The 27232-nt window shown below is 35.6% G+C and overlaps 2 protein-coding genes across 10 annotated transcripts in view; one reads left to right on the forward strand and one right to left on the reverse strand.

The window, feature by feature from the left end:
• The window catches only part of LOC128227273 (protocadherin Fat 1-like), a 104644-nt gene extending 95530 nt beyond the window's left edge, over positions 1–9114 (forward strand). For 6 of the 8 annotated variants that reach the window (XM_052937644.1, XM_052937645.1, XM_052937643.1 and 3 more), the window contains 5 exons: positions 301–501; positions 1041–1565; positions 1903–2037; positions 3767–3790; positions 6455–9114. In XM_052937644.1, the coding sequence (XP_052793604.1) occupies positions 301–501; positions 1041–1565; positions 1903–2037; positions 3767–3790; positions 6455–7233 (1664 nt within the window). In that variant the 3' untranslated portion in view covers positions 7234–9114. Of the gene's footprint in view, positions 1–300; positions 502–1040; positions 1566–1902; positions 2038–2650; positions 2756–3766; positions 3791–6454 lie in introns of all 8 variants that reach the window. The other 2 variants (XM_052937650.1, XM_052937648.1) reach the window with 2 other exon arrangements.
• Positions 9115–10367: 1253 nt separating this feature from the next.
• The window catches only part of LOC128227275 (unconventional myosin-Ie-like), a 44818-nt gene continuing 27953 nt past the window's right edge, over positions 10368–27232 (reverse strand). For both annotated transcript variants that reach the window (XM_052937651.1, XM_052937653.1), the window contains exons 14-28: positions 26736–26902; positions 25869–25950; positions 24731–24837; positions 22377–22475; positions 21354–21498; positions 20522–20636; positions 19000–19169; positions 18658–18717; positions 17811–17896; positions 17080–17229; positions 15690–15838; positions 14890–15009; positions 14184–14334; positions 13605–13783; positions 10368–13053 (exon numbers count right to left, since the gene is read on the reverse strand). In XM_052937651.1, coding sequence (XP_052793611.1) covers positions 12977–13053; positions 13605–13783; positions 14184–14334; positions 14890–15009; positions 15690–15838; positions 17080–17229; positions 17811–17896; positions 18658–18717; positions 19000–19169; positions 20522–20636; positions 21354–21498; positions 22377–22475; positions 24731–24837; positions 25869–25950; positions 26736–26902 — 1857 coding nt within the window. In that variant the 3' untranslated portion in view covers positions 10368–12976. The remainder of the gene's footprint in view (positions 13054–13604; positions 13784–14183; positions 14335–14889; positions 15010–15689; positions 15839–17079; positions 17230–17810; positions 17897–18657; positions 18718–18999; positions 19170–20521; positions 20637–21353; positions 21499–22376; positions 22476–24730; positions 24838–25868; positions 25951–26735; positions 26903–27232) is intronic.

The raw sequence follows: 27232 nt of genomic DNA on the forward strand, positions 1-27232 counted from the left end.
AACTTAAACAATACTACATATATTAATATAAAACGTGGTACACTGCTTTATAACTACAATCAAACTCTGTTGGCTCTAACTCCCAGGGACCGGTGAAATAATCTTGAGCCTCAGAAAATACCTTGAGCCAAGCAGGAATACTTACGTTTAGTATAAATAAATTAGTCCATAACATTTAGGTTGAGCCAACGAAATATTTGAGCCAAGTGAGTAAAAGCCCACAGGGTTCGGCTATATAACAACAATGCATGGTGTATATCACATATCATCAATTGATCTTTTATGTGTTTTGTTCATCAGGTGCACGGTGTGAGTCAATGGAGGACATGTGCCTGTCTAACCCATGCGAGAATGCAGGAACGTGCGTACAGATGGCAAACACATACATGTGTAACTGCTCGGAAATGTTCAGTGGCGTACATTGCGAAGAGAAAATCTTGCTGCCTCGGGTTACCTCATCTAACGAAGGCATTGAAAAAGAGGAGATCTACATCATTGTTGGTAAGAGATAAGTGATACTTTGAGGGTTGAAATTTCGAAAATTGTATCTGCTTCTATTTTTAATTTTACTTAACACCTGTTTACTGTCATTGGTTGTAAGTTTTCAATCAACTTTGGATGGGGTTAGCAGGGGAGGCAGGTTAGGGTGCAAATCAGTGCTCATTGTCAATGCTGTGCGAAAACTGTTCAGGGGACTCTTAGACAAAACAAGATACAATGTACTTTTTGTGCTGTAAATTTTATTCATTGATTATAAAAACTGATACACAGTAAATGAAAACTATTCAAACAACAATAGTATTATAGTTCTATTCAAACAACAGTCTAATTTGTTGTTGTTTAAATGAATACTAGGATAAAATATGAGTTATTTGTAAATTGAAGAAAAATACCATTCTCATTGTTTTAATTGGTTGTAATGGCTATGATTACATTGTAGGTATTGTGTGTGGATTCTCATTGGTTGTAATGGCTATGATTACATTGTAGGTATTGTGTGTGGATTCTCATTGGTTGTAATGGCTATGATTACATTGTAGGTATTGTGTGTGGTCTGATAGTAGTTGTAATAGCGTTTGTGTTGGTGCGTGTGTGGCGACGCAAAAAGAACCAACGTCACCACAATGTCACGGCTGGTGTGCCAGGAGATGGCAACGAGGTGTACCTCAACCTGCACAAGAGTGACAAACACAACTACAAGGCAGAGAACATCCTCAAGATCGACAACATGAACAATAAACGAAAGACACCTCCGTCCCCTCAACCTCCGCCCGTTCCAGAGCGCCCGGCTTCTTACACACCCAGTGCTCGAGACTCCATTAACACGCTCAACAACTTTGACCAGCTCCGTAACTGTAACTATGGCAGTGCAGCAGATGACCTAGAAAGCATTCCCAATATTTCGCCCTACAACTCTGACTTTCTGCAAACATTTGCCCAACCTGGCCGCTCCATTGCAAGTGTTCAACCAACTATGTCATCACTTCCCAGCAGCGATAATGACTCTTTACAGAAAGAACCATGGGAACGAGCGTGCCAAAATATTCTCCAGAATTATATCTCAGGTATATAGTTATATATGTCTTGTGTTGGCATAGTCGAGTTAATTATATTGTCATCTGTGTAACAGGCCATAAGTTGGCCCTGCTGAGGAATTGTGGTGTAATTTAAAGAGGTTAATTATTGGTAACTGTCCTAATCACAAACACACTCTTCTTAAGTATCATCAACATGAGAATTTATTCCAAGCTTGGGCAGTATTTACTATGAAAGGTACATAATGTTAATATTGAAAACTGTCCTCATCACAAATTACTTTTAAGTAACAATAACATGGAAATTTATCCCAAGCTTGGGCAGTATTAACTATGAAAGGTACAATGTAATGTTGTTTTATTGCAGACAAGCACAGCGATAAGATGTCGAAGCTGATGCCGGTTGGCACGGTGATGCCCATGAGTCACCTTGAAGGTCAAGGTCAGGAGACGAGCTCTGTTGGCAGCCTGCCAATCTCGGAGTCGGAGGATGACCAGCAAGGTATTATTCCCTCACTCACACTCACATTGTGTAGACATTGGGCCATTTATTCAAAACTTTGTTAAAGTTAACAATGTTGTTAACGTCACTGTTGTTAACTTTTAAAGCTTTCCCACTCTAGAAGTTCCAGGGACACACTTGTGATCTGCTGTATTTCTAACAAGATTTGAGACAACTGGTTCAGCTGTGATATACGAGGACCTGATCAAATAGTTCATCTTTAAACGTTAACAATGATGCAATTGACAATGTTATTAACTTTCATAAAGTTCTGAACAATCGGCCCTATGTCAATTATAGCAGTCATTGAACTTAACATATGTACCAGAAATAATGAACAAATCGTTATTTAATTTTAGATTTAGATCAGTCACAGGCTTAGATCTACTGATTACATTTATGTTTATAACATACCAACACGATTTATTAACTGAATCATGATGGGTCATCGGATTCACCCATTTTACATGTACTAATTTAGAAAACTACTAGCATTTATTGTTAATACCGGTAATTAACTAATAGATATTTTTCATGCGAAAAAGATTTTAATGTGAAATTAAATTTGTCCTCACCTGCTTCCTAGGGCTTAATTCTTTCTTGGCTTCTATAGGTATAGCTAGAGGTAGGACTGTTACTTTTGGTCCAACAGAAATATTTCCAACAGACACATTGTCATAGTACGGTTGTACTCCAATTTCGGGTGCAAATGTACTGGGTGAGTGCACCGAGTGACCCTGCTGCCATGGCAACAAGCATGACAATGCTTCCTGTGAAAACATTTGGAACACCTCAACCATATTCCAAAACAACCTTGGATGTATATGGATGGTTTACAATGTCAGAAATCTAACATTAAATTACCCTGAAAGTAGATTGTCTATGAATGACTTTACTCTTGGGATCTTAATAAATTATGCAATAATACATAAGCTTAGATATACAACATAGATATTAAAACACTACAATTAATTAAAACTGATATTTAAAATTTTACTAACTACTTCTGCGGATGTACCAGCATACATCCGAGGTTGTTTTTGAAGGAAAATGGAGGAGGTATTCCGAATGCTGTGAAACACGTTTGTGCGGAAAATAAAATGTCATGCTACTTAATAAGGATATTTGAACTTTTAATGAGGCTGTATGTTTGATGAAAATTGACTGGCATGGTATATATTTTAGGTATATTTCTTTAAGATTAATTAATGTATTTAGTTTAAAAAGTGAAACAGTTGTTTTATACTTTGAGCCATGAAATTTGGAAACTAAGTAACAGGTCTCCAAATCACAAAAAATACTTAAGTCAAATTTCAATCTCAGTCTCAACTGATTTTACCATACAAAAACATAGTATGCTTCAAAATCTTGTATGTTTTTACTTATTTTTAGATTTTATTTTCTTATAAAATGTGTTCGATAAAAATCTTTTGTCATTATTTAAAAGAAAACTAATTTAAGAGCAAAACAATATATTAATTTTGAATAATTGTTAAAAAACAGTTATACTCAATTTCATTTTTTGTTGCAGAATATTTGTCTGTGGAAATTTGATCAACATATTCTATTAGACAATGTACAAACATATACGATTTTTAATAACTTTTGATGTTATGTGGTAAAATGAGTTGAGATTTGATTTAAGTATTTTTGTATGGGGCCTGTTGTTTCGGAGATACTGGTTGTCTGTAGAAGTATCATACTAATATTTACCGTTTTTGTGATGCAGAAACTAGGAAAAAAAGGAGAAAAGGTGATTAGCATGATGATACATCACTGTATTGTACCTGTTGCCTACAGTATCTTGTATTAGATTAGCCTCTACAGTCGGACTCTACATGTACCTTAAATAGCATGTACTAACATCTCTATCTACAAACTTATTGAGGGCACAAACTGTTTGGTTATAATTGAAATGACGCAGGGTGGCCCTAATTTTATAGTATTTATACATGGCAGTATAAAGTTGAAACCCGTTGGCTCGATAATGCTCGGCTCGATTTCCTTTTTGGCTCAAACTAAATGTAAAGGACCAATTTGGTTCACTCGTTATTCATAAAGCTCAAAGTATTTTTGCCGATCCCTGGAAAACCGAGCCAACTAGATTTGACTGTACTGGCATTTTTCAAACTTGTATCAATTATTTGTATCTGCGAAGCCCCGGGCAGGGAAATGCATAGAGTTGGTTTAAAAAGGTGAAGTCGAACAAACTGTTTAATAACAATACAGGGCACAGAACAAATGTCTTGGGCGTCATATCAATTATGCTTTTCTACAATCTATCATATGTTTATTGTTGACACTAAGCTCAATTGTATTGTTTTGTTACTTTCAATTTTAAGCTGCAGAAAAGAATGGTATGCAATAGTTTGAAGCATAGTGATGGTTTATTTTTTATATTATAAGTTGTTATAGGATGTTATGCTGTTTTGGTTGTAGGAACTGCTAGATTTATTTAAGTTATCCTTTTCTTTAGTGTTTTATTTTTATTTTTATTTGCCCGTATCTATCAAATATGGGGATTATTTTGGGATCACTTATGGCGAGTAGGCCTGTGGCAGATGACATCTGCAGTCTTGATCAGATCTTGACTGCACCCCACCAAACATGTACGGGCAAGTTTAATAATCAGCAAATTTGCTCAAGTCACTCCTGATTAATTGCCCTTGAATTGTTAAATGTTGACCGAGTTCTTATTGTCCGCTGTTTTACTTGAGCATCATGTGCTCATCAAACTTGGTAATGATGATTTAAAGCATAATTTCAATGAAAGCCAGAGTTATGGCCCTTGAAGGTCATGTTTTACCATATAAGATTTGTCTACTCTAAAACAATATTTTCTTTTCTTTAACAAACTTGTTGACAATGTTAATGGGCTGAAAGTATGATAAAAAATTTTGGTCAAGATCCAACCAATTCACATCCGAGACACTCAAGAGTTGTGATCCTTGAATTGCCATCTTTTCAAAGAAGCCTGCTACAGTATTGTAACTGAAAAATACTCTTCGCTGACACAATATTGTTGATAAATAAACCTATATAAATAGTCTCTGTAACTAGAGTTATGGCCCCCAATGAATTGTTTCCAGTCACAGAATTTGTGGCTCTTTGGCAGAGGATATATTATGTTCTGCCTTGCAATATTCTTGTTTATGTATTAAATATGCTAAGTTTGGTCTATTTCAGTTATTTTGCATATTTTCTATTTCATGCATGGGTAAACTGTGGCTTGGGTTTCTTTTTCAAAGTGATTATAATTTCCTATTGGATTGTTTATGGAATCTTGTTCAATATTCTTCTTCTATTACAAACTTGTTTTGTGAAAGGAGTTGGTAGGTATCGGTAGAGAGTAGCTAGAAATGACAAAGGAGGGAAAGACTGAATTGCATCTGGGCTACTATTGTCATTCTTTGTAATTATGAACTGTTGAAGTCAACATGGCCCTTTATGTCATGTTTATTCAGCTTCCTTAGACATAATTGTTGTGAAGATCTTACTTCTGTGTAGTTCTAATGACTTTTCTTTTAGTTGATGGACTACTGCTCTCAGTACCTTGTTATCCTAATCATCATTCATGCACTTACCAGTGTTTTGCCATCCTTCCCTGTCTCTGGGCTCGCCAGATATGTCAAATCCCATCTGCTGGGAACCATCTTTTTTAAAGCTTCACTCAATTGACAACTTTTTTTTTATTTTTTGTTTTTGAATGAGGCAATTTTTGCATAAATGTCTAGAAACCAGTGATATAAGACTGCTGACAAAAGATCAGATTGCAATTTATCATATTTAAGTTTGAAAATTGATGTTTTATGGCTAAAAGCATTACTAACTAAAATTTGAATTTTTTTCTGTTGTGAATTATCTAATACGACTAAATTGAAGGCAATGATGCCCAAATCAGCAAATTCTGAGACTAATTTTTTAGTAAGTGTCAAAACTGAAAATCTGTGAGAGTGCACCCTAATTAAATGCTTTACAAAAAGCATGTGCCTGCCTTGCTGGGGCAAAATACTGATAAGTGCATACAATCTGTTGGGCAAACAAGCTCCTCGTCATGTCCCCAAAAAAAAGTCATGAATTGTAAGGCAAACTGTGTATAAAATATGGCGTCTTATTGTATCACATAATGTGTATATTATTGTAAAAATGTATAAACAGAGAAAACTAACATAGGCTGTGCTAGTATTATTGATGAGGCACAATATCCCTGCTTATATTGCCTGACCCTGTCACATAAAGCTACGATATCTCTTGGTTAGACAACGTTCTCTATGAACCTCTTTTGCTGATAAAAGTATTTTCTCCATGCTAAATATTTTAAAGCATAGTAATATCTATTTGTCTAAGACATATTGCTTGTTAAGTTTTTCCACTTGAAATACCATGTTTCATAAAAAAAAAATTGTATTTTTTTCAGTCTATAACTGGGATACGTACGACTTGGCACCAGAAAAATCTCTTCCCAACATCAGCGAGGTACCAGCGGGCGAGTGTCCAGACTCGCCAGCCTCTAGTGGCCACCACAGCAACGAGTCAAACACACACATAAATAACATTGGTCGTCACAATGGTATTGGACAATATACGACAAATGGGGAATTTACTGATTCGGAATATGTTGGTGACTCGGAGTATGCCGAACATGACATGGAAGAACCACCTGAGCTACCAAACTACGAAGAGCTCCTAGCTGAACAAAGTAGACTTCTGGACGACTACGAGATGCCCAGAAACATTCACGTGCATCCTAGCTATTATCTGCCCCTTAATTCAAGCTTCACGAGTGCTCATAGTGCTGATGAGCCTACTAAGGAAGAGATTTGGCCTCCACCGCCCGCTTACGCCAATAACAATGTTGACACAAATGTAAGCGACTCTAGTCACACAACAAGTTCGGAGGATGATAATGACTCTGTGTTACACTACGGTTTTCCTGTGAACTCGAGCAATATCAATAGACTGTCGATGATCACCACCGACAGTGAGCTGAACGTGGACAGTAATCGCCTCTCAGCTGCCTTCACTACAGATAGTGAGATGAACGATATAGGGTACAGTCGGGGCTCCATCGTAGATGATATGTCCGAAATCTCAGGACTATGTGAGATCGAAGATAGTGAGGCCAATAATAGTGACAGTGACAGTGATGACGAGAATACGCCACTGCACACACAGAAAATACACACTGAAGTCTAGAATGTCCTTGAACGTCCAATATAGTGATGTGAACTTAAAACTTGTGCTATTTGAGTAACTTAAATCCTAAATTTATGTCTATTGGCTGTAATATCTGTTACAAGTTGCCATATAATTGAAAAATTCTGTTCAACTGGCGTTTCAAGGCTGTTGTCTCTGAAGACAAAAGTTATTGAAATATTATTATGATGGTGCTATGCCCAGTTGAACAGTTTAGGAAGCATTAAGGTCTAATAATAATAATTGCTTTGCAATCCATGAAACAAAGCTCTTAAACTAAACCTTTACTTTTTTAAAATGCAAGAAAACTTGTTTTAAAGTTTTTGTTTTACTGAGGTGTTAAATTTTAGTCTTCCTCGGATAGTCAGAAAAATGGACTATATTTGAGAAAACAGTTTTTTATGGCATAAATATTTATGTAATTTTGATGTTTTTTATATGTTGTGATGGCAGTTTTGGTTATTGTTTAACATTTTTAGGATTGCTTAGTCTTTTCTGAATCTTAACTGGTTGTGATAATATCAATTTTACCAAAGCTTGATTGGTCTATTTGTTTATAATAAATGTTCCATGTGAAGCTTAAAAGCGGCATTTCATTTTCAAATTCACAACTCTGTGTCTTAAAGATGCTGTTTTCTTGTTTGGTATATTTGATATATAATAATTATCTGTTAAGTGTTTTTGTTACCATAACAACCACCTGACCTCAGACACTTAGTGTCTTAGAAAAAAGTGCTTCCTAGTTTGTTAAATGTTTAAAATGTATATGATTTGCCATGGTAACACAATTACATTACTAAAATATGTATTTATTGGTGGTTTAAAAGTAAATGTGATTGCTATGTTACTCTGGTAAGTAAGCTAGGTGGTAAGAACGCTAGGTTGTGACTTTGTGTCTGTGTTTTTATCATGTCAAATATCTTAAATATCTAAACAAGGCTTGATTTATCATTTTTGCTACATTTGCCAATTCTAGGAGACCAAGCCATCTTTTGTCAAAAATTCATTATTGTTGTTTTCAAAATAGAAAAGTATTTTGTTATAAATATTTTTGCTACAATGTTCTCGTAATGTGATTATAAACCAGGTTTTTTTAAAGATTTTTATGGGCGACATCAACACTTGTGTTCAGGCAGTTACTTTGCCATGCAAAGAGGAATTAAAATAACTCCTGCCTGTTGATACAAATGTGTCATCTACAAGCAATTTTTTCTTTGTCAAGACTTGTCAATGTTGAAAACCTGGTTATGTTGCATTGCTGCGTTTCTAGTTAATAGATTGTTTTGGAAAAACAGATTTTTTTCTAAGGTCTAAAATCTGACATGTAAAGTTGTGTTTTATCCTCTTTTTCTTATCCTGTGTTTTACCAATAATTAATTAGTTGGATATATTTTTATTTTTGCATTTAATGCAACATTAATGATGTTAGTGTCTTTCATTTTTTAATTGAGATATAAAGTTGTGGAAAATATTGTATGTTGTGATTTTATAGGGCCAATGTTTGAAAAATCAGTTTCATCTACCAAGTAGTCATGCATTTTGAAGTCGCTCTGCTTTTTAAATTTCTTGCTAGAATGTATTCAAGTAGATGTGTTTTTATTGCGCCATATTTGTAAGATGATTAATATCATCATTTCAGTAGTGTTCTAAGTCTTAAATTAATTCAAAATGTGCTTTGAATTCAATTCAGTTCAAGAAAATAAGTTTTACCTGTATTGTATAGTAAAACAGAATAGATTTTGCAAGGTAAACTAAGTTTTTGCAATAAGATCTGATTTGTACATGCCTTCATTGTATGTTTTGAATATCAAAATTATCTGTCATTGTGTTTATTGTTAGTTCTTAATGATTAAATATGTTTTGTAATTAAAATGTTAAAACTCAGAAGTGTTGAATCCCTTCTTGGATTACATAACAGAATTGTGGAATGCCACAGAATGTGCGATATGCATGTACGGCTCAAAAAGAAGGAAACACACTCTTCAGGGAAAGGGTTAAAAAAAGAAATCCTTTAAAACCTAATTGTGTAATATCTTTTATAAAAAAAGTAGCACGCACAGCATTTTGGGCCTATAGATAAGGCATTAACTTCATGTCAGAGTCCGTGAATGTATTGAATTAATTCAACTTTTTGTCAACTGACGCTTCTCAATTCTTCTGTGTCAATTGACATGTCTCTATTTTTTTGTGTCAACTGACACGCCTCTATTATTCTGTGTCAACTGACACATCTCTATTCTTCTGTGTAAACTGACACACCTTCTTCTGTGTCAACTGACACTTCTCTTTTTTCTGTGTCAACTGACATGTCTATTCTTCTGTCTCACTTTTCTTTTCCTCTATGTCAAATGACACATCTCTATTTTTCTGTGTCAACTGACACATCTATTATTCTGTGTCAACTGACACATTCCTTCTGTGTCAACAGACATGTTTTTTTTTCTGTGTCAGCTGACACATCTATATTCTTCTGTCAGCTGACATGTGTCAACTGACATGTCTCCATTCTTCTATGTCAACTGACATGTCTCCATTCTTCTGTGTCAACTGACACTTCTCTTTTCTTCTGTCTTAAATTACATTTCTCTATTATTCATTGTCAACTGACATGTAACTCTATTCTTCTGTGTCAAATGACATTTCTCTATTCTTCTGTGTCAACTGACACATCTCTGTTCTTCTGTGTCAACTGACACTTCTCTTTTCTTCTGTCTTAAATTACATTTCTCTATTATTCATTGTCAACTGACATGTAACTCTATTCTTCTGTGTCAAATGACATGTCTCTATTCTTCTGTGTCAACTGACACATCTCTGTTCTTCTGTGTTAACTGACACATCTCTATTCTTCTGTGTCAACTGACACTTCTCTATTCTTCTGTGTCAATGAACACTTCTCTATTCTTCTGTGTCAACTGACACTTCTCTTTTCTTCTGTGTCAAATGACTTGTTCCTCTTACATCCTGTCAATTGACATTTCTCTATTCTTCTGTGTTAACTGACATCTGTGTCAACTGACATGCTCCTCTCACAAAATGTCAAAATGACATGTATCTAGTGTTCAATCAAACCAGCTTTACTTGGCTTTGCTACAATAATACCTCAACAATAAAGTGTATGTGGAAATAATATATCAAATTTCATTGTTTAATCTCATACACGTTCAAATATATTTGGTAAAGAAATATTTGATAATCTAAGAGCAGCGATATAATGAAGAAACTTAAAAACCGTTTAAAAACATTATCTTGCGTAAAAGCCATTATTTGAGTAATAAATTGTGTGAACAGTGGACACCAATAGTCTCCACTGTCAATAAGTATGACAAACATGTTGTAATAAGCTACCAACATGCTTAAAAAGATGTTGTTACTCAGATACAACTGACTAGACTAATTGAATAAAATAATTCAGTTACACAAGAGTTGAACAAGAACCTGAAGCAACACTTTAATATTTACGCAAGTAGGAATGTTTGTGAGAAAAAATAGCATAAATGAAACAATCAACTCGAGTGATAAATACCCACATATACCCCATGGACACAGAAATGGTAAACTATTTCTTTGAAAAGGGGCGATAACTCAGTTCAACCTTTCATGAGTTACTGATCGGGCAATGTATTTTTGACAAATTTTTAAGTTGAAAGTGGCCATAACTCCGTCAAAATTCGGTAGATTGTTACTATAGCCAAACAATTATATTATGGAGTAAAATTATATAAATCTGTCAACCCTTTTACAAGTTATTAACTGGACACCATTTTTGAAGAGGGTAGCTTGTAACCCAAGTTGTATTTGACCTATATTTTATGGTGTTAAACATGTGTAGCAATAACTCTTTTAATCTATTGAATGCTTCACAAGTAATTGCCTGGAAACCAAATTTTTGGCAACTAAGCTGAAAAGCGGCTAAAATTCATGAAAAAAATGTTTAAGCCTAGTCAAACTTGACCTGTATTACATGGTGTTCAACATGTGTTGCAATAACGGTTTTAATTCATCAACTGTTTCATGAGCAATGACCCTGAAATCAATTTTTTGGCTAACTAAGCTGAAAAGCGGCTAAACTCTAAAAAAAAAAAATTGTAAGCAAAGTCGAACTTGACCAATATTACAAGTTGTTATTCATCGACCCTTTCATGAGTTGTCAAAGTGAAACGGTAAAAAAACAACCAACCGAAAAACTAACTCCTGAAGACCCCAACCAAAACTTTGCTTTGTGGGGGTATAATTTAATCACACACATTTGTTCGGACATCATACTGGGACTATGTAGTAATACAAAAAAAGTTGCAACAAACGGTATTGATTCAGGTGGTTCACATATAACACATTTGGTATTTAATAAAATATCAAACATTAACAAGTGCATAATCACAGAAGTAAGAAGACAACAGATTAATAAAGTATTGACAAACTCCCACCAAATATAAATGCAGCAGTCTACAATTCTATAAAAGTCTACAATTCTATAAAATGCATAAACCTAGCATTAAGGCAATCATTTGCTATGAAAATATATTTTGTATAAATGTATATCTATAACTAAGGTATATGTAAGTAATCGTTTAGTAGACCAAAATATCAATGCTAACTTTCTTAGTGTTCAGCACGTAATGCCCCCCAAAGGCCTCTAAACTAGCCAGTACACATGCATGAGATTCCAAATAACTTGCTTAATAAAACCCTTGAATAACTAAATGGAAATTTGGCGGTCGTTTTCGTTACTGAATGGAAATCTGGCGGTTGTTTTCATTACTGAATGGAAATTTGGCGGTTGTTTTCATTACTGAATGGAAATTTGGTAGTTTTTGGTTATCAGAGCTCTTCTAAATGATTAAATGATGTGAATCTGTCCAGAGATCCCATTGACAGAGGCATAAGACTGAATACTAAGTTATGACAGAGAACAATACTGAACTATCTGATCAGTATAATAACTATTTGCCATACATGTTGGACAGTACAAACATATACAGTCTGGTACATTTCGATATCGTATAAAATTCTAAATGTAAAACTTGAACACTTTACAGTGTATGAAGTCCATTATTTTTTGTATTGCATTCAGTACACAAAAAGTGTGAGCTAATATTCAGAAGGTAAACAAACACATACAATTTTCATGAAAAATATTCATTGACTTTTGTTCATTTGGAATTGTGATGAATATACATATATTTTAGTTTATACTTGTTTCTTTCAGCTCCATTATGATGGAAGCTAATATATAGCTTATAAATAACTCTCAATTCTATTTCCTGGGTAGAAACCAGTACTGGTCTCCATTTTGAGAAGGCATGAGAAAGTACCCTTGGTGGTGTTCAAACATCTTCAGTAAGAGGCCGATACCTATACCACCTGACCACTCACTCCCTCTTTCATTTAGAAAGCTTTATTAAACAAAGCAAATGTTATTCATATACATCCATGTGGTGACATCATTTAAATGACACAGATGTATAAGCTTAACTGATTACATATTGGCCAATAACCCTTGGAAAGAAAACCATCAACAAAAAACAAAGCCGTAATAATGTAAGCAAACATGACAATTATCAGCATGTCTGCAAACGAGTCAACACCAGAGTCTATAATTATATAACAATCATAACACTATGAGACAAGTTATCAAATGTCATGAATCACAGAAAACTGTGGGAACTGTCATGATATTAGTATTGTGGAGTTTACGAGTGAAGCAGCGGTTAAAGTTACAAATGAGACCCAAGATGAGATTTCATATTTTCTCTGCATAGTTTGCTGGAAACAGTCCATCTCTTCCTCTAAGCCGTCCAGTCCACCAGCCAGCAGGATCTGAATACAAGGAATACATGTTTAATTACTTATCATTACCAGTACAATAAATGTCTAGAAATACTGCAATGCGACAAAACCAGGTTTTAATGATGTGCTAACAGAAATGTTCACCATTCGAGATTCTGTTACCCAAATACAAGACTATTGTACTAAATGCATCCATTGCTGTAACCTTCATATAAACAGTGTTCTTAAGTTTGCAAAAGCAATTCTTCCATTACATCTTTTTTGATTAACAGTGACCTTGGCCCCATATACCCCAAATGCAATTCCAAGGTACGTATCTACGTAAGCTTGCTACATTACTATACGATGCTTTTTATTAAAAATATTGAGCAGAAACCAACAGTTTGACCCCACCGGACGCTAATCAAATGATATCCTCATTCTAATAACCCAGTAGAAAACCTGGATAAAGCTAAGTAAGTTGTCCCCAATTTTAACTGTTAGATATGATACTTCCTGAACTATATGTCAACAAAACAACGCATACGCTGAACTGAAATTATGATGTTATATACTAGAAATAACATGGAATAATTTCTAACCTTCTTTAACAATGTCGATAATTTCTCCCTCATTAAAACTGAGTTCATCCGTGTCCTGAGCATCATATGCATACAAAGTTCTACACTGTGGTAAAGATGCAGGCTTCGGTTTCGGGGTGGGCTTTGGACGGCCAGCCCCTGGCTTCGGCTTTACTCCACTAAGTCTGTGACGCTGAGCTCTGCAATATTTATTTTGTCACAATGAAAAAAATACATTGGTCAACATTCATTTGTATAAAACATCGGGTATATGGATTGGAGTTATGGCCCTTTGTTTTTTAACAATGTTCATATAGAAATAGGTTTGTCCACCCAAATCTACAAAACTGGTGGACGGATTTAAACGAACCTACAGAAATGAAATGAAAAATACCAAGCCTGGTTTTGCATGAACACCAGCATATTCCACTTGAGTAATGGCCCTTTGAATTTGTACAAAAAGTTCATGTAAAGATTCTTGTCTTAATGTTATTTCCTCAACATGATCCAATTAATTTCAGTCTACATTGGCACAAGTGCTTAGTTAGTCCATAATTACAAAATTGAAATTTTATATTCAAAAGTACTGATAATATTTACCCTGACTGTCCTGAATCTGGGACTTTCATGAAGTCATTATTTCTATGCTGTACAGCATTATGAATCTTCTTGGCCATGTTATGGCCACCCTCTCTTGGTAGAGACGGCATTTTATCAACACTTCGCTGCTTCGACATCCTTCTCCCTGGGGCTAACATTGTAAAATGGTTGTTGATTATATTGTTAGAAAGAAATGACATTTTCAGTCATTGCTATTTTTTATCATTGAATCTTAGAACACTGCTTTACTGTCTTTCTATAGACCCACTTGTCCGGCTTGGTGAAAAGGCTGTGAAAAATGTTCTTCCAGAACCACAAAGTTTCGCAATAATGTGGCCATGTTTTGTGGGATTAACTTAAGTACCTTACGGCAATAAAGGATAGCACCAAAAGTAAAATTCACAAGGTGAAATTTAGTGTGATCTTACACTGAAACGAAGCCTTTCTAAGAAATTATTTGGATATAACCAAGAGAAAAATACATCATAAAACACCTTTAATCCACTTGGTGCCAGCAAATAAAAATTCATGCCAAGGCTTCGAAATAAACCTGGCAAGCATACTCTAATTAAGATAGTCCACTAGGCGCTGACTGAGGAAATAACATGTTCTCTGTTATAACCATCTACAGAGAATAGATTTCTATTGAGAATTTTGATAAGGCAACAAGGGTGATCTTTAATATAGCTGTATGTAACCCTCTTACGTTGGTTGGTTGGAATGGCGGGTGCCGCAAAGGACGGAGCAGGGCGTGACGGGGCAGTTCTCGATGGGCGGCGGTTCCCTGATTTCCCGTTGCTGACAGAAACAATTGTCCTCCGTGGCCCTGAAAAGAAGGGTAGATATTCAATGACAATAACAGTTTGAATAATAGAAGTTCTCATGATATCATAGTTTGATAGACTACATTGCCAATTGTAATTCTAAATAAAAGTTCAAAATTATTATGGCCCTTTATCAGACACAGTACATGGCTCAATGTGAAAAAAAGGAAAAACATGGAATAGATTAGAGGTCAAAATAGGTGCTAAATTTAAACACTAGATAGCAGACCACAATTCATTGTTTTACACCGAATGTGTGTGGTAAAAACTTTACTTATTTTACAACCATTGTGAAGAAATTTATAAACTTATGCTAAGTAACTCTAGTTGGCACAATGTTGTGCAAGAGTATTGTGGGAGAAACCGGAGTACCCATAGAAAACCCACTAATCCGGCTTGGTGACTTGAAACAAACCAAAATGGAGAATGCCCAGGCACGGAATTGAGCCTACAGTCCCTTGGTGAGAAGCTAGAGTCCAAACAACTGTGCTAACCAGACATCCATTTCACAGGGTTTCATATGACCATGTTTGGCAACAAACTGACTTACACAAGATCCTTTAATATGTTTTACGAATTTTACTTGAACTTTAATGGTGACACAGTTAACATAACGTACATACAGATCCGAGTTTTCGAAGGTTTAACTATCCAAGGAAGTCATAAAGCAACTGTTACTTACTGGAGTCTTTAGGCAGACCTGGTCCTATGGAGACTACGAGATTTTTGCCGGAGGCTTTCAACACAGGGACGTCACCACTGCCTCTCTGGAACTTAATCATGCGTGACCCGCCACCTCCCCAGCCCTCCTTCTTCACAGCAAAGTCAATACTGTTAAATACATCAGGGTAATGAAATGATAACTACAACAATAAAACTCATATTTTGGAAATCATAATAAAAGAATAACATGTAACTATTGCAGTTTTCAAAGGCAAGATTTTATTATATACCAGATTTTTATGGCGCTTGTTTTATATATACAATAAAGACACAAAAGCGTTGATATCAAATGTAACTAATATCAGATATCAAATATACCAGATATCAGATATCAAGCAGATTCCATATGTCATATGTTGTAGATATCAGATTTCAAATGTAGCAGACATGTAGCAGATATCAGATTTCATTTGTAGTAGATATCAGATACCAAAAGTTAAAGATATCATATGTAGCAGATATCAGAGTTCATATGTAGTGGATATCAGATGTGACACAGGCAGCAAAGGTGGGACAGATAGCAAGAAGAGGATGTGACTGAATACAATAATATCTCACTCAAGTACTTTGTGCTTTCATGACAATGGGTCATAATTGTATTACAGTTTGCACAAGCTTTATCAAAGGGGCATACCTCCCCTGTAACTCATGTGTTTCATCTTCCATCTAAAAAAAATTATTGTTTGCACAAAATGTACAAACTGTAGCACTTCTGATACTTTTGACACACTAATGCTGCTTTAAGGTGACAATATTTAACAAGATATTCATTAGGAATGAAGTATGCTCCCAAATGGGTTATAAATTTGATTTTAAATTTCATAGGTAAAGATTTCCATTAAGTTTTATTGAAATCAAGCTGGTAGTTGCTGAGAAATAGCCCGGTCACAAATGAACCTATATCACACTTTCTTAAAATTATAAAGGCCGTAACTCTGTGGAAAATCATCAAACTGGAATATGCTGATAATATGCGCATATCCTCTTGTAAGTAAAGGTTTCATGAAGTTTCTTTTAATTTAAACTGGCAGTTGCTGAGAAATAGCCCAGACACATACTGACCTATACCACACTATATAGAAATTAACAAAAAAAAAATAGCACTGTCACAAAAATTCTGAGCATGCTGATAATATGCCCATCTCGTCTTCTTAGTTAAGCTCCCCATAAACTTTCATTTGATACAAGCCAGTAGATGCTGAGAAATAGCCCTGACCGGAGTAGTTGGGCTTACGGCCAGACAAATGGATGGACAGACAAAGCAGCAACTATATGCACTTCATAAGGGCGCATATATAGACTTAGTACACATATTAGCAAAGCCACATATTACAATATGAATGCGTTACCTGTCAGAAAATTGTAGTCTCAGATCTTTCCCTGTCTTGTCCTTGTATCGTTTTGTGAGCAATGAGAGAAACTCAGTCTTGAAGACGGACTCCAACACACTGGCGTAGTCATTCTGTATATGCAGGACCATCAAGTCATCTTGCATAGTACTGGAAAAAATACGTACAGTAGACTTATCTAGTATAACTCATATCAACGAATAAGACCATTTCAAATTCATGGATACTTTTTTATGCTAGCAGTATAGAAAATGAGGTGAGAAGAGTGTTTATTATATGCTTGCAGGTGGTTTATAAAGATTTATAAGAGAAATAAAATTGAAATTTCTCCGTTTTAAACAGTGAAAATATCAATTTGATATTTTCACTGTTTTGTAATTGAAGTCTGTTCCTCAGCGCGAACAAGGTTGGGACTCTATTCTAACAACGTCATTTCCAAAATGATGTTACGTTCGTATAAAGTTTTGGCGCAAAAAAATGATATTTAATATCCTTTTTATGGATATGATAAAAATAAAAAATTGTTTATTTCACTGTAAGATTGTTATATATTTCACCAAGTGAGTACCAAAAGTTATTTTTCATGGGTTTCATAGCCGCTAGTGTAATATTTAATCAAGTGTTCACGAGGTGAAATATTTTGCGATCTTTCACTGAAATAAACAATTTTTCGTTGAATTATATCCATATATAGGATAATAAAACAAGCAATTATCCTTTCTGTATCCTACCTGAATGCTATAGATTGGACCTGTTCTAGAGGGAGTTTCCTCTTCACAACTTCAACAAACTGCCCTTTCTGTGGCCCCTTTTTCACCTGCAATTACATTAGATAAAACACATAGCAATTGATATTTCAGTCTGAATATATCTGCTGTGGTCATGTACTAATTGTTTTATATAATAGTGTTGATGCCTTATTTTGTTTTTATAAATATTTTATTTTCCAACTTTAAAGGGGCAATAACTGTACAAAAAATTTATGCTTGTCTACTTAATATGTTATAAGTTTGAATTAAATATCTTGAAAGGTTGTGATGGGATGAAGTTCCCTTGGACCTTTAATTAATACCTAATGATATATATTATATCTTACATAAATGTGTCCCTTATATGTACATATAAAGTCGATCTGTCTGTATATCAGTGTTTTTTAATAAAAATTCCAGTTGTATGATGTCAGCGGTCCATATCATATTTTTGGCCCGTCTGGACCTCGCCAAAAATAATATGGACCGCTGACATCATAAAAATGATGAATAAGACTTGCGATTTTAACAACGGCGAACAACTGTCCCAAGTAAACATTAATTGCTTTGTTCAATAAAACACATCAAAAGTGCTTTCACTATATTGAATGGCAATAGAAAATGTTCGGTATAATATGAGGAATATAACACACCACTTCGAGCCAAATGGCATTTTAAGGACAGGCCAGTCAGGCCCCGAAGGTGAATGGACCTCGGCTTACGCTTCGGTCCATATACACATTTGTAGGCTGACTGGGTGGTCCTTATAAAGTCATATGGCCCTCAGTGTTGTGTTTTATTTCTTTGTCGCAAATGTCACTGTACTTACCTTCTCTCTCCCTATAAGGTAGATATTTTGTGGTGTCAGTAGAATGTCACGCTTTGTGGACTGAAACATTCATAATTTGTATAAAAGATCTGGTACATCTATTCAGAACTATTACTATGCTTGCTTTGACTTGAGTATGATTTTGAACATTAAATGAAGAAAGGAAAATATTCCTTGATTCTAAGAAAAAAACTTTCATTAAATACTAATTTGACTGAATTCCTCATAATGCTATTTAATGACACAATTTTTCAACACTTAAAACACTGAAATTTCAGACTAACCAATTTTAAATACCATAAAACATTTCAATCAAATGAGAATATTTTTTTTATTCCCTACCTTAAATCTTCTGTCATACTTGTTGACAGTATCTGCAAACTCAATGCGTTCTCGTTTTCCAACAAGAGCTCTCAGTGCTGGGTTTTCCTCCATTCCAATGTAATCACCAATGAAGTTACGGTTGATACTAAAACGTCTCCGTTCCTTCCTGTTCAGCAGTATGTCTGAGGCTGAAAGTCGAAAAATCAGATAGCACATTGAGTAAAACATTACAAAGTGTCATATGTGAGATGGCACACAGAGTTGAAGGTCAGATAGTACACAGAGTTGAATGACAGAAAGTACACAGAGTCCAATGACAGATAGTACACAGAGTCAAATGGTACAGAGGGTCACATGTTTGATGGCACTCAGAGTCAAATGTCAGATGGTACAGAGTCAGATGGCACACAGAGTCAAATGTGAAATGTCTCACAGAATCAAGAGTCAGACGGCTCACAGAGTCAAGAGTCAGATGGCTCACAGAGTCAAGATTTAGATGGCACACAGAGTTGAATGTCAGATGGCACACAGAGTCAAGAGTCAGATGGCACACAGAGTCAAGAGTCAGATGGCACACAGAGTCAAGAGTCAGATGGTGAACAAAGCCAAGAGTCAGATGACACACTGAGTCAAGAGCAAGATGGCACACAGAGTCAAGAGTCAGATGGCACACAGAGTTAAGAGTCAGATGGCACACAGAGTTGAATGTCAGATGGCACACAGAGTTAAGAGTCAGATGGCACACAGAGTTGAATGTCAGATGAGACACAGAGTCAAATGTCAGATGAGACACAGAGTCAAGAGTCAGATGAGACACAGAGTCAAGAGTCAGATGGCACACAGAGTTGAATGTCAGATGGCACACAGAGTTAAGAGTCAGATGTCGCACAGAGTTGAATGTCAGATGAGACACAGAGTCAAATGTCAGTTGAGACACACAGTCAAGAGTCAGATGGCACACAGAGTCAAGAGTCAGATGGCACACAGAGTCAAGAGTCAGATGGCTCACAGAGTAAAGAGTCAGGTGGTGCACAAAAACGAGAGTCATATGGCAAACAGAGTCAAGAGTCAGATGGCACCCGAAGTTAAGAGTCAGATGGTGCACAAAAACAAAAGTGAAATGGCAAACAGAGTCAAGAGTCAGATGGCGCACAAAGTCAAGAGTCAGATGGCACACTGAGTCAAGAGTCAGATGGCACACAGAGTCAAGAGTCAGATGGCACACAGAGTCAAAAGTCAGATAGCACACAGAGTTGAATGTCAGATGGCACACAGAGTTAAGAGTCAGATGGCACACAGAGTTGAATGTCAGATGAGACACAGAGTCAAATGTCAGATGAGACACACAGTCAAGAGTCAGATGGCACACAGAGTCAAGAGTCAGATGGCTCACAGAGTAAAGAGTCAGATGTCGCACAAAGTCAAGAGTCAGATGGTGCACAAAAACAAGAGTCAGATGGCTCACAGGTTCAAGAGTCAGATGTCGCACAAAGTCAAGAGTCTGATGGTGCACAAAAACAAGAGTCATTATTTTACATACCTTCCTCTTTCTGTTTGAAGTACTGTTGTTGGGCGTGATGCTTCCTCCATACCTTCTGGATGATTCGCGCGTACCCATCAAACTTCCTCTCACGCATCTCCTCCAGCAGAAATAGCTGAAACAAACACAAGTTTTTACTATTTTTATTTTGCCCTCCAACATCAAATGATTGTAAGTCTATATACTCTCTCTACGCACTTTATAATTCTCTGAAGTATAAAGTTACAACCTTTCCAAGTGTCAGAATAAATTAAAATTTCTCATTCACCCAATTGTTCCTAAATGCATAGAAAAAGTGATTCCTGTCTATCGGTACATGTAGCTCCCGCCATTTGAGTAATGGATTATTTGTTAAAACGCTGAAAAGTCTGTCTGTCTTATTTATTGATACCTAATATATGTACTGACACACAGACATCCAATCTTTTACATTAACTTCAAATTACTACACCTCATGAACAGGACTTTAGTAAACAACTAAGCAAATGCTACTTGGTGGAATGCATAAAAACAGAATGTGTAATGTCAAATGTTACTTAAATATAAAGTATTAGGTGTGCAAGAAAAATATCTTTCATGTTCATGGGGTGGGGGCAATTAAAACAATCTGATTAACAGGCACGCTGCAAGTTGCTCGGCAAGCTTCCACACATGCCCTCTGGATGGATTTTTCGATCAGCACTGTATACATGGGACCAATTACTATAATCCTGCTTAACGAATTTTGTATATAAGATATATTTGGAAATATTTTTCTTTTGTAATTTCAGTTTGGAACTGTAGAGAACAGCCAATGAAGAGAAATTCCAGTTTCTTACACATTATGGCTTACAGATTCAGGATTTTTGATGAAGACTTTGGAAGCTCCGAGCTGGTACTGGTCCGGGTCCATGTTAACACAGGACATAAGATGGTGTACTCCCCGTGTAATCTCCCCTTCCCACCGCGGCCACGTTTCTCGTGTCAAGATGGCGTATCTGCATGTGACAAAAGTTTTAATGTAAATCCATATTTACGGTGGACACATCTTTGTTTCTACATGCACATGTTATAAAAAAAATCATGGCTTTCGTAAAACAGCTTACTTTAATCATCATTTATGCTAATTTTTCAACATAATTTATCACTGCACGAATAAAAAATGTCGAATATTGAACCTTTTACAACAAATTTTGTTGTTGTATTCATCATATATTTTGAAGTTTTTCACTGTATATATACAGTATGTAAGGGTTGGCAAATACTATCCATCCAACCTACTGCCACCTACAAAGCTACATGATCCATTGACATAGATACCGTAAATGTCCTATTACACTTGCTGGACAGGTGTCTTTTTGGGAACCCTGCGCGCTTATTAAGGACCTTTTGTTTAAATTCACTTAATTTGATGATCAGTCATGAAAAGAGTTAAAAACTTGGAAGCCTTCAAATGCTGTGAAAATCAGTGAAATGGTCCACTTAACACACGGCTTCTGTCAATACATGACCTTGGGCAAGAATGAGGAAAGTTTGTTTCCCGTTACATGTAGAAATTGGTGCAAAATTTAAGACAAAAAGCATTAATTTTATTAATACATATACATATAAATTGGAGAAAATTGTCAAAACATTTGAGTTTGAACTTTTTTTTCTTATAAATACAAACATTTACTCAAATTTATTGCCTTTTTTGAGATAAGGTAAGCCATGATCATGTCGCAGAATCAGAAAATAGACAATAAAAACGGCACGTCTATTTGGATATAACATTAACGTATACATACGTATACATTTCAATAATCTCTGAAAGGAAACACATGACCAACTATTAAAAGTGTTAGCTTTTCCAGGTTCTTATGACAACAGCTATTACCTTCTCATGAACTTAGGAAACTCTCTTCTAAAGGCAAAGCCAGCTCTGCGGACTCGGATGTTCTCTTTCAGGCCTAAGTACTCCACTTGATGTTTCACTCTAAAATTTACAAAACAATTTCATATTATCAGATTTACCATTTGTCATATACTTATAGATTTAACTTCCCATGTCTAAGTAAAATAAACTGTCAATATTATTCACCCCGGTAAAATGGAAATTTGGGATTGAAAATTGGACAATAACCATAAACAATCATTGGTAAAAACTATGGATGCAAACGAATGACAACGTTGATATTCAGTAATTCTTTCGATCGAATATTTGATAACCAAAATGAAACTTACAGAAGTTGTAGTAAATTTTTATTTTTCGGCTAAGTATTGAGTAATAGGAAGGGCATTTTCACAATTCTTTGCCGGTACCCGGAATGGATCCTGATTTCCCTCTAAATGAGCCTATGAAATTCCCCATTTTCAGAAAAAAATCACAACCAAAAGCAATACATTATGAACAAACAAACAAAATTTTGAATTATTTCAATATAACTGCGTTCACATTTGTAAACTAGAGCTGTCACAGTAGTGACGAATACCCCCAAATGCCGCCTGGACACAGGAATGGCAAACCATTCCTTTGAAAAGAGGCCATAACTCCAAGGTTACTGCAAACTGCATCTTCTTTTATCATGCATGTACTGTTTTATTTAAATATGTTGAGTAATTTAGAAGTTACACTGCTGACAAGAAAAACTAGCCTTTCATGAGTTATCGTCCGGAAACTGTTTTTCTATTTTTAGTAACAGTGACCTTGACCTTGGCCCCAGCAGCCCTGATATCAAACTTGACCTGTATCTTCTGATGTTACACCTGTGTACCAAAAATTGTTCAAATCTGTCTAGCCTTTCATGAGTTATCGTCCGGAAACCGTTTTTCTATTTTTAGTAACCGTGACCTTGACCTTGGCCCCACCAGCCCTAATATCAAACTTGACCTGTATCTTCTAATGTTACACCTGTGTACCAAAAATTGTTCAAATCTGTAAGCCTTTCATGATTTATCATCCGGAAACCGTTTTTCTATTTTTAGTAACAGTGACCTTGACTTTGGCCCCACCAGCCCCAATATCGAACTTGAGCTGTATCTTCTGATGTTACACCTGTGTACCAAAAATTGTTGAAATCTGTCAGGCCTTTCATGAGTTATCGTCCGGAAACCGTTTTTCTATTTTTAGTAACAGTGACCTTGACCTTGGCCCCACCAGCCCCAATATCGAACTTGACCTATATCTTCTGATGTTACACCTGTGTACCAAACTGTATCTTCTGATGTTACACCTGTGTACCAAAAATTGTTCAAATCTGTCTAGCCTTTCATGAGTTATTGTCCGAAAACTGTTTTTCTATTTTTAGTAACAATGACCTTGACCTTGGCCCCACCAGCCCCAATATCGAACTTGACCTGTATCTTCTGATGTTACACCTGTGTACCAAAAATTGTTCAAATCTGTCTAGCCTTTCATGAGTTATCGTCCGGAAACCGTTTTTCTATTTTTAGTAACAACTAGACAAAGCTGTATAATTTTTGCCTATTTTAACTTATTCAGGGGCCATAATTGGAGACATGATCATGTGATTCCAACCACAATCACAGGGGCAAATGTTCTCACCATGGCTAAAAGTTTGAAAAAGATTCATTCAAAAATGACGAAGGAGTAGGACGAACAAAACTAATTTTACCCAATTTAACTCATTAAGGGGCCACAACTCCACTCAGGATCATGTGACTCCCACCAAATTCATGGAGGCAAAGGTTTACATCATGGCCATTAATATTTGAAAGTTTGAAAAAGATTTGCTCAATAGCTTCAAAGAAGAATCCTGGACAAAGCTAATTTTGCCCAATTTAACTCATTAAGGGGCCACAACTCCACTCAGGATCATGCGACTCTGACCAAATCCACGGAGGCACAGGTTTACATCATGGTCATTAATATTTGAAAGTTTGAAAAAGATTTGTTCAATAACGACAAAGATGAATCCCGGACAAAAAAAAAAACGGACGGACAGACGGACAGACGGACGGACAACCCGATTCCAGTATACCCCCCCAAACTTTGTTTTGGGGGGTATAACAATGCGAAAATAGAGCGAAGATGGTTAATTCCCGGTTGATACATTATGCACCAACTGAAGATCATTCCGTAGGACAGCACACAATACATTACAGCCTCTTTCTGGGTTGACCTTCACTAAATAAAACCAGCTTACCCTATCATAAGACATCACCTGGATAAGACTGACTGTCTGACAAGCTCAAACAAAACAATGGTTATAAAATGAATGGTTGCCATACCTGCTGTCTTCAAAATCTCGTGCTCGTTTGGTCTCGTTAGGTTTGATACAGCGAATGTAATGAGGCGTACATTTCATCAGTGTTTCTACCAGGCGGTTGGCCTGCGTCTGCAAGATACATTTTCTTTACGGTAAATTTAATCCACTGTGGCTGAGCATCTAGAACTGTCACAGAAGTGCCTCCCCCAAAATGCCCTTGTGGTACATAATTCTTTATATTATACCTTACATAAATGTGTCCCTTCTTTGTCCTCGCCAAAAATGTAATATGGACCACTGACGTCATACAACTGGTAAGTGCAGCTTGATATTTTCACAACGGCGAAAATTTCTCGCAAGTAAACATTATTAGCTTTCTTCAATTAAACACATTTAAAGCGCTTTAAAATATTGAATGGCAATATAAAATGTTCGGTATAATATAAGAAATATTACACACCACTTCGGGCCATATGACATTATAAGGACTGGCCAGTAAGCCCCCGAAGGTGAATGTATACACTTTTGGTGGCTGACGGTCTGGTTGTTATAATTTCATATGACCCTCAGTGGTGTGTAATATTTCATAAATATTGTATTGCATTACAGAAATAATATGAACCAAGTTATATCTGAAATGCCGCACTTAACATATCAGTGCTAAGGATACATGGTTGTCCAGTTAGCGCATTGGTTATCTAGTGGCTTTCTTCATAATCGTTGAAGAATGTAATGTTTAAACTGAGGATACATCCAGGGTCAATCAACTTTGCAATTGACTTACAACTTTAATAAGGTTAGTTCATAGCTCAATCCTAATGGATTATGTTTCCAAATATCACAATAAAGTTTCTCTAAATATGTAAGTATTTCATTCAACTAGCACCTGTATATTTCTAATTATAATAAATTCAAGGACAAGTAAATCGAGAATAATTTAAATCTGAAAATATGAAAGTTGTTTGTCCACAAACTTTTTTTGATAGGATACAATTCCTATAAATCCTGCCATGGTATACTTGAAAGATGTAAATTCTACACGTCAAAAACAAATACGTTAAAATCCAAAATAAAATGCTTCCCCTCCAACAACAGAGCTGAAAATAGCCTGACTCAAATACAATTAATTGTGGAACAAAACCAGACTATTCTGTCATTACCTTGATTTTAACTGAAGCTGTTGAGGGTCTTCCCTTACTTGCTTTAGCTACATCTTCCGGGAACAACCTTACAATGAAGTCACTGAAAAACATATTCATAGTGTTATGTCAATGACAATATTTTTTGAAGGCTATGTTTAATGGGCTTCTTAAATGCACAAAAGTGCATAATGTAGCAAGTGTTCTTCATACAATAAATATTACAGCAGTTTTACTGGAACATTTTTTATTTCATTATCAAGTCTTTATTTCTAGGTATCTCAACATAAGACATTCTGACCAGCTCCAACTTGGAAAAATCTTTGAAATCATACATTATTCTCACAAATTACTCTTTTTTTTACTTCCAATTCAAATAATAAAATACATTCCCATTACAAGGTCCAAATATTTGTTCCCTAAATTACAATATGAGGTGCTAATATTTGTTTCCAAAATACCTCGACTAGATGCAATTTTTGTTCCCCAAAAATACCTCGATTAGTTGCAAATATTTGTTCCCAAAAAAACTCAAATAGGTACAAATATTTCTTACATGTATATATGTGTAAATATTGCAATTATTACAAATATTTTTTCTCAAAATGCCCAGAATAGGTGCAAATATTAGTTCCCAAAAGTTTTTCCTTGATTTTGAAGGCTGAAAACCTACTTGACTAAGGACCCTAAATATAAAATCCATTAGGCATGACCTCATCATTGTGTCATAGGAAACATGTGTGCCAAATTTCAAGTCAATAGATTCAATTTTGTTTGAGTTAAAAACCAAGATTTTCTTTGAACCCTCTGCCAACACCAAAGCTCAAACACCTCACTATTTTTCTTAAAAAAAAAAGACCAGAAAGAATGCCATTTTGGTTTACTCACTTTTCACTGGACTGCATGAGTTGTATAAGGTCAGCGAAGAGCACATCTCGGTTGCGTTCACAAAACCCTGTGGCATAATACTCCACCTTGCCGGCGTAGTGGTGAAGCACGAAGCCGATGTTGGAACCATTGTAGTGCTCATGGCTACCAACTGCTGCCCCCAGTTTCTAACATTAAAGAAATGAACATTTGTATTTTCCTTTGAACATTTTGAAACACAAAGAAGTATATGTAGCAAATTATTTTCGGTCATAACATGATTTATACCATAAATAAAATGTTATTGGACGTTTGTTGGTAATTCTTTTCTTTCTTTTGGCTTTCACGAAAAAAAAGTATCTTGAGAGAAGCCAGTATGGGAGGCTTTTAAGAGTGCCTCTTATAGGATTCAAATCCACAAACTCTTGTTTGAGAGGGGACATCTATACAACTAGACCACTCCCACCCCATACAGTTAAGATGAAGATCAGGGACAGTATTCATATAACTTCTTACGT

Source organism: Mya arenaria, chromosome 3, assembly GCF_026914265.1.
Source record: "Mya arenaria isolate MELC-2E11 chromosome 3, ASM2691426v1".
NCBI lineage: Eukaryota > Metazoa > Mollusca > Bivalvia > Myida > Myidae > Mya > Mya arenaria.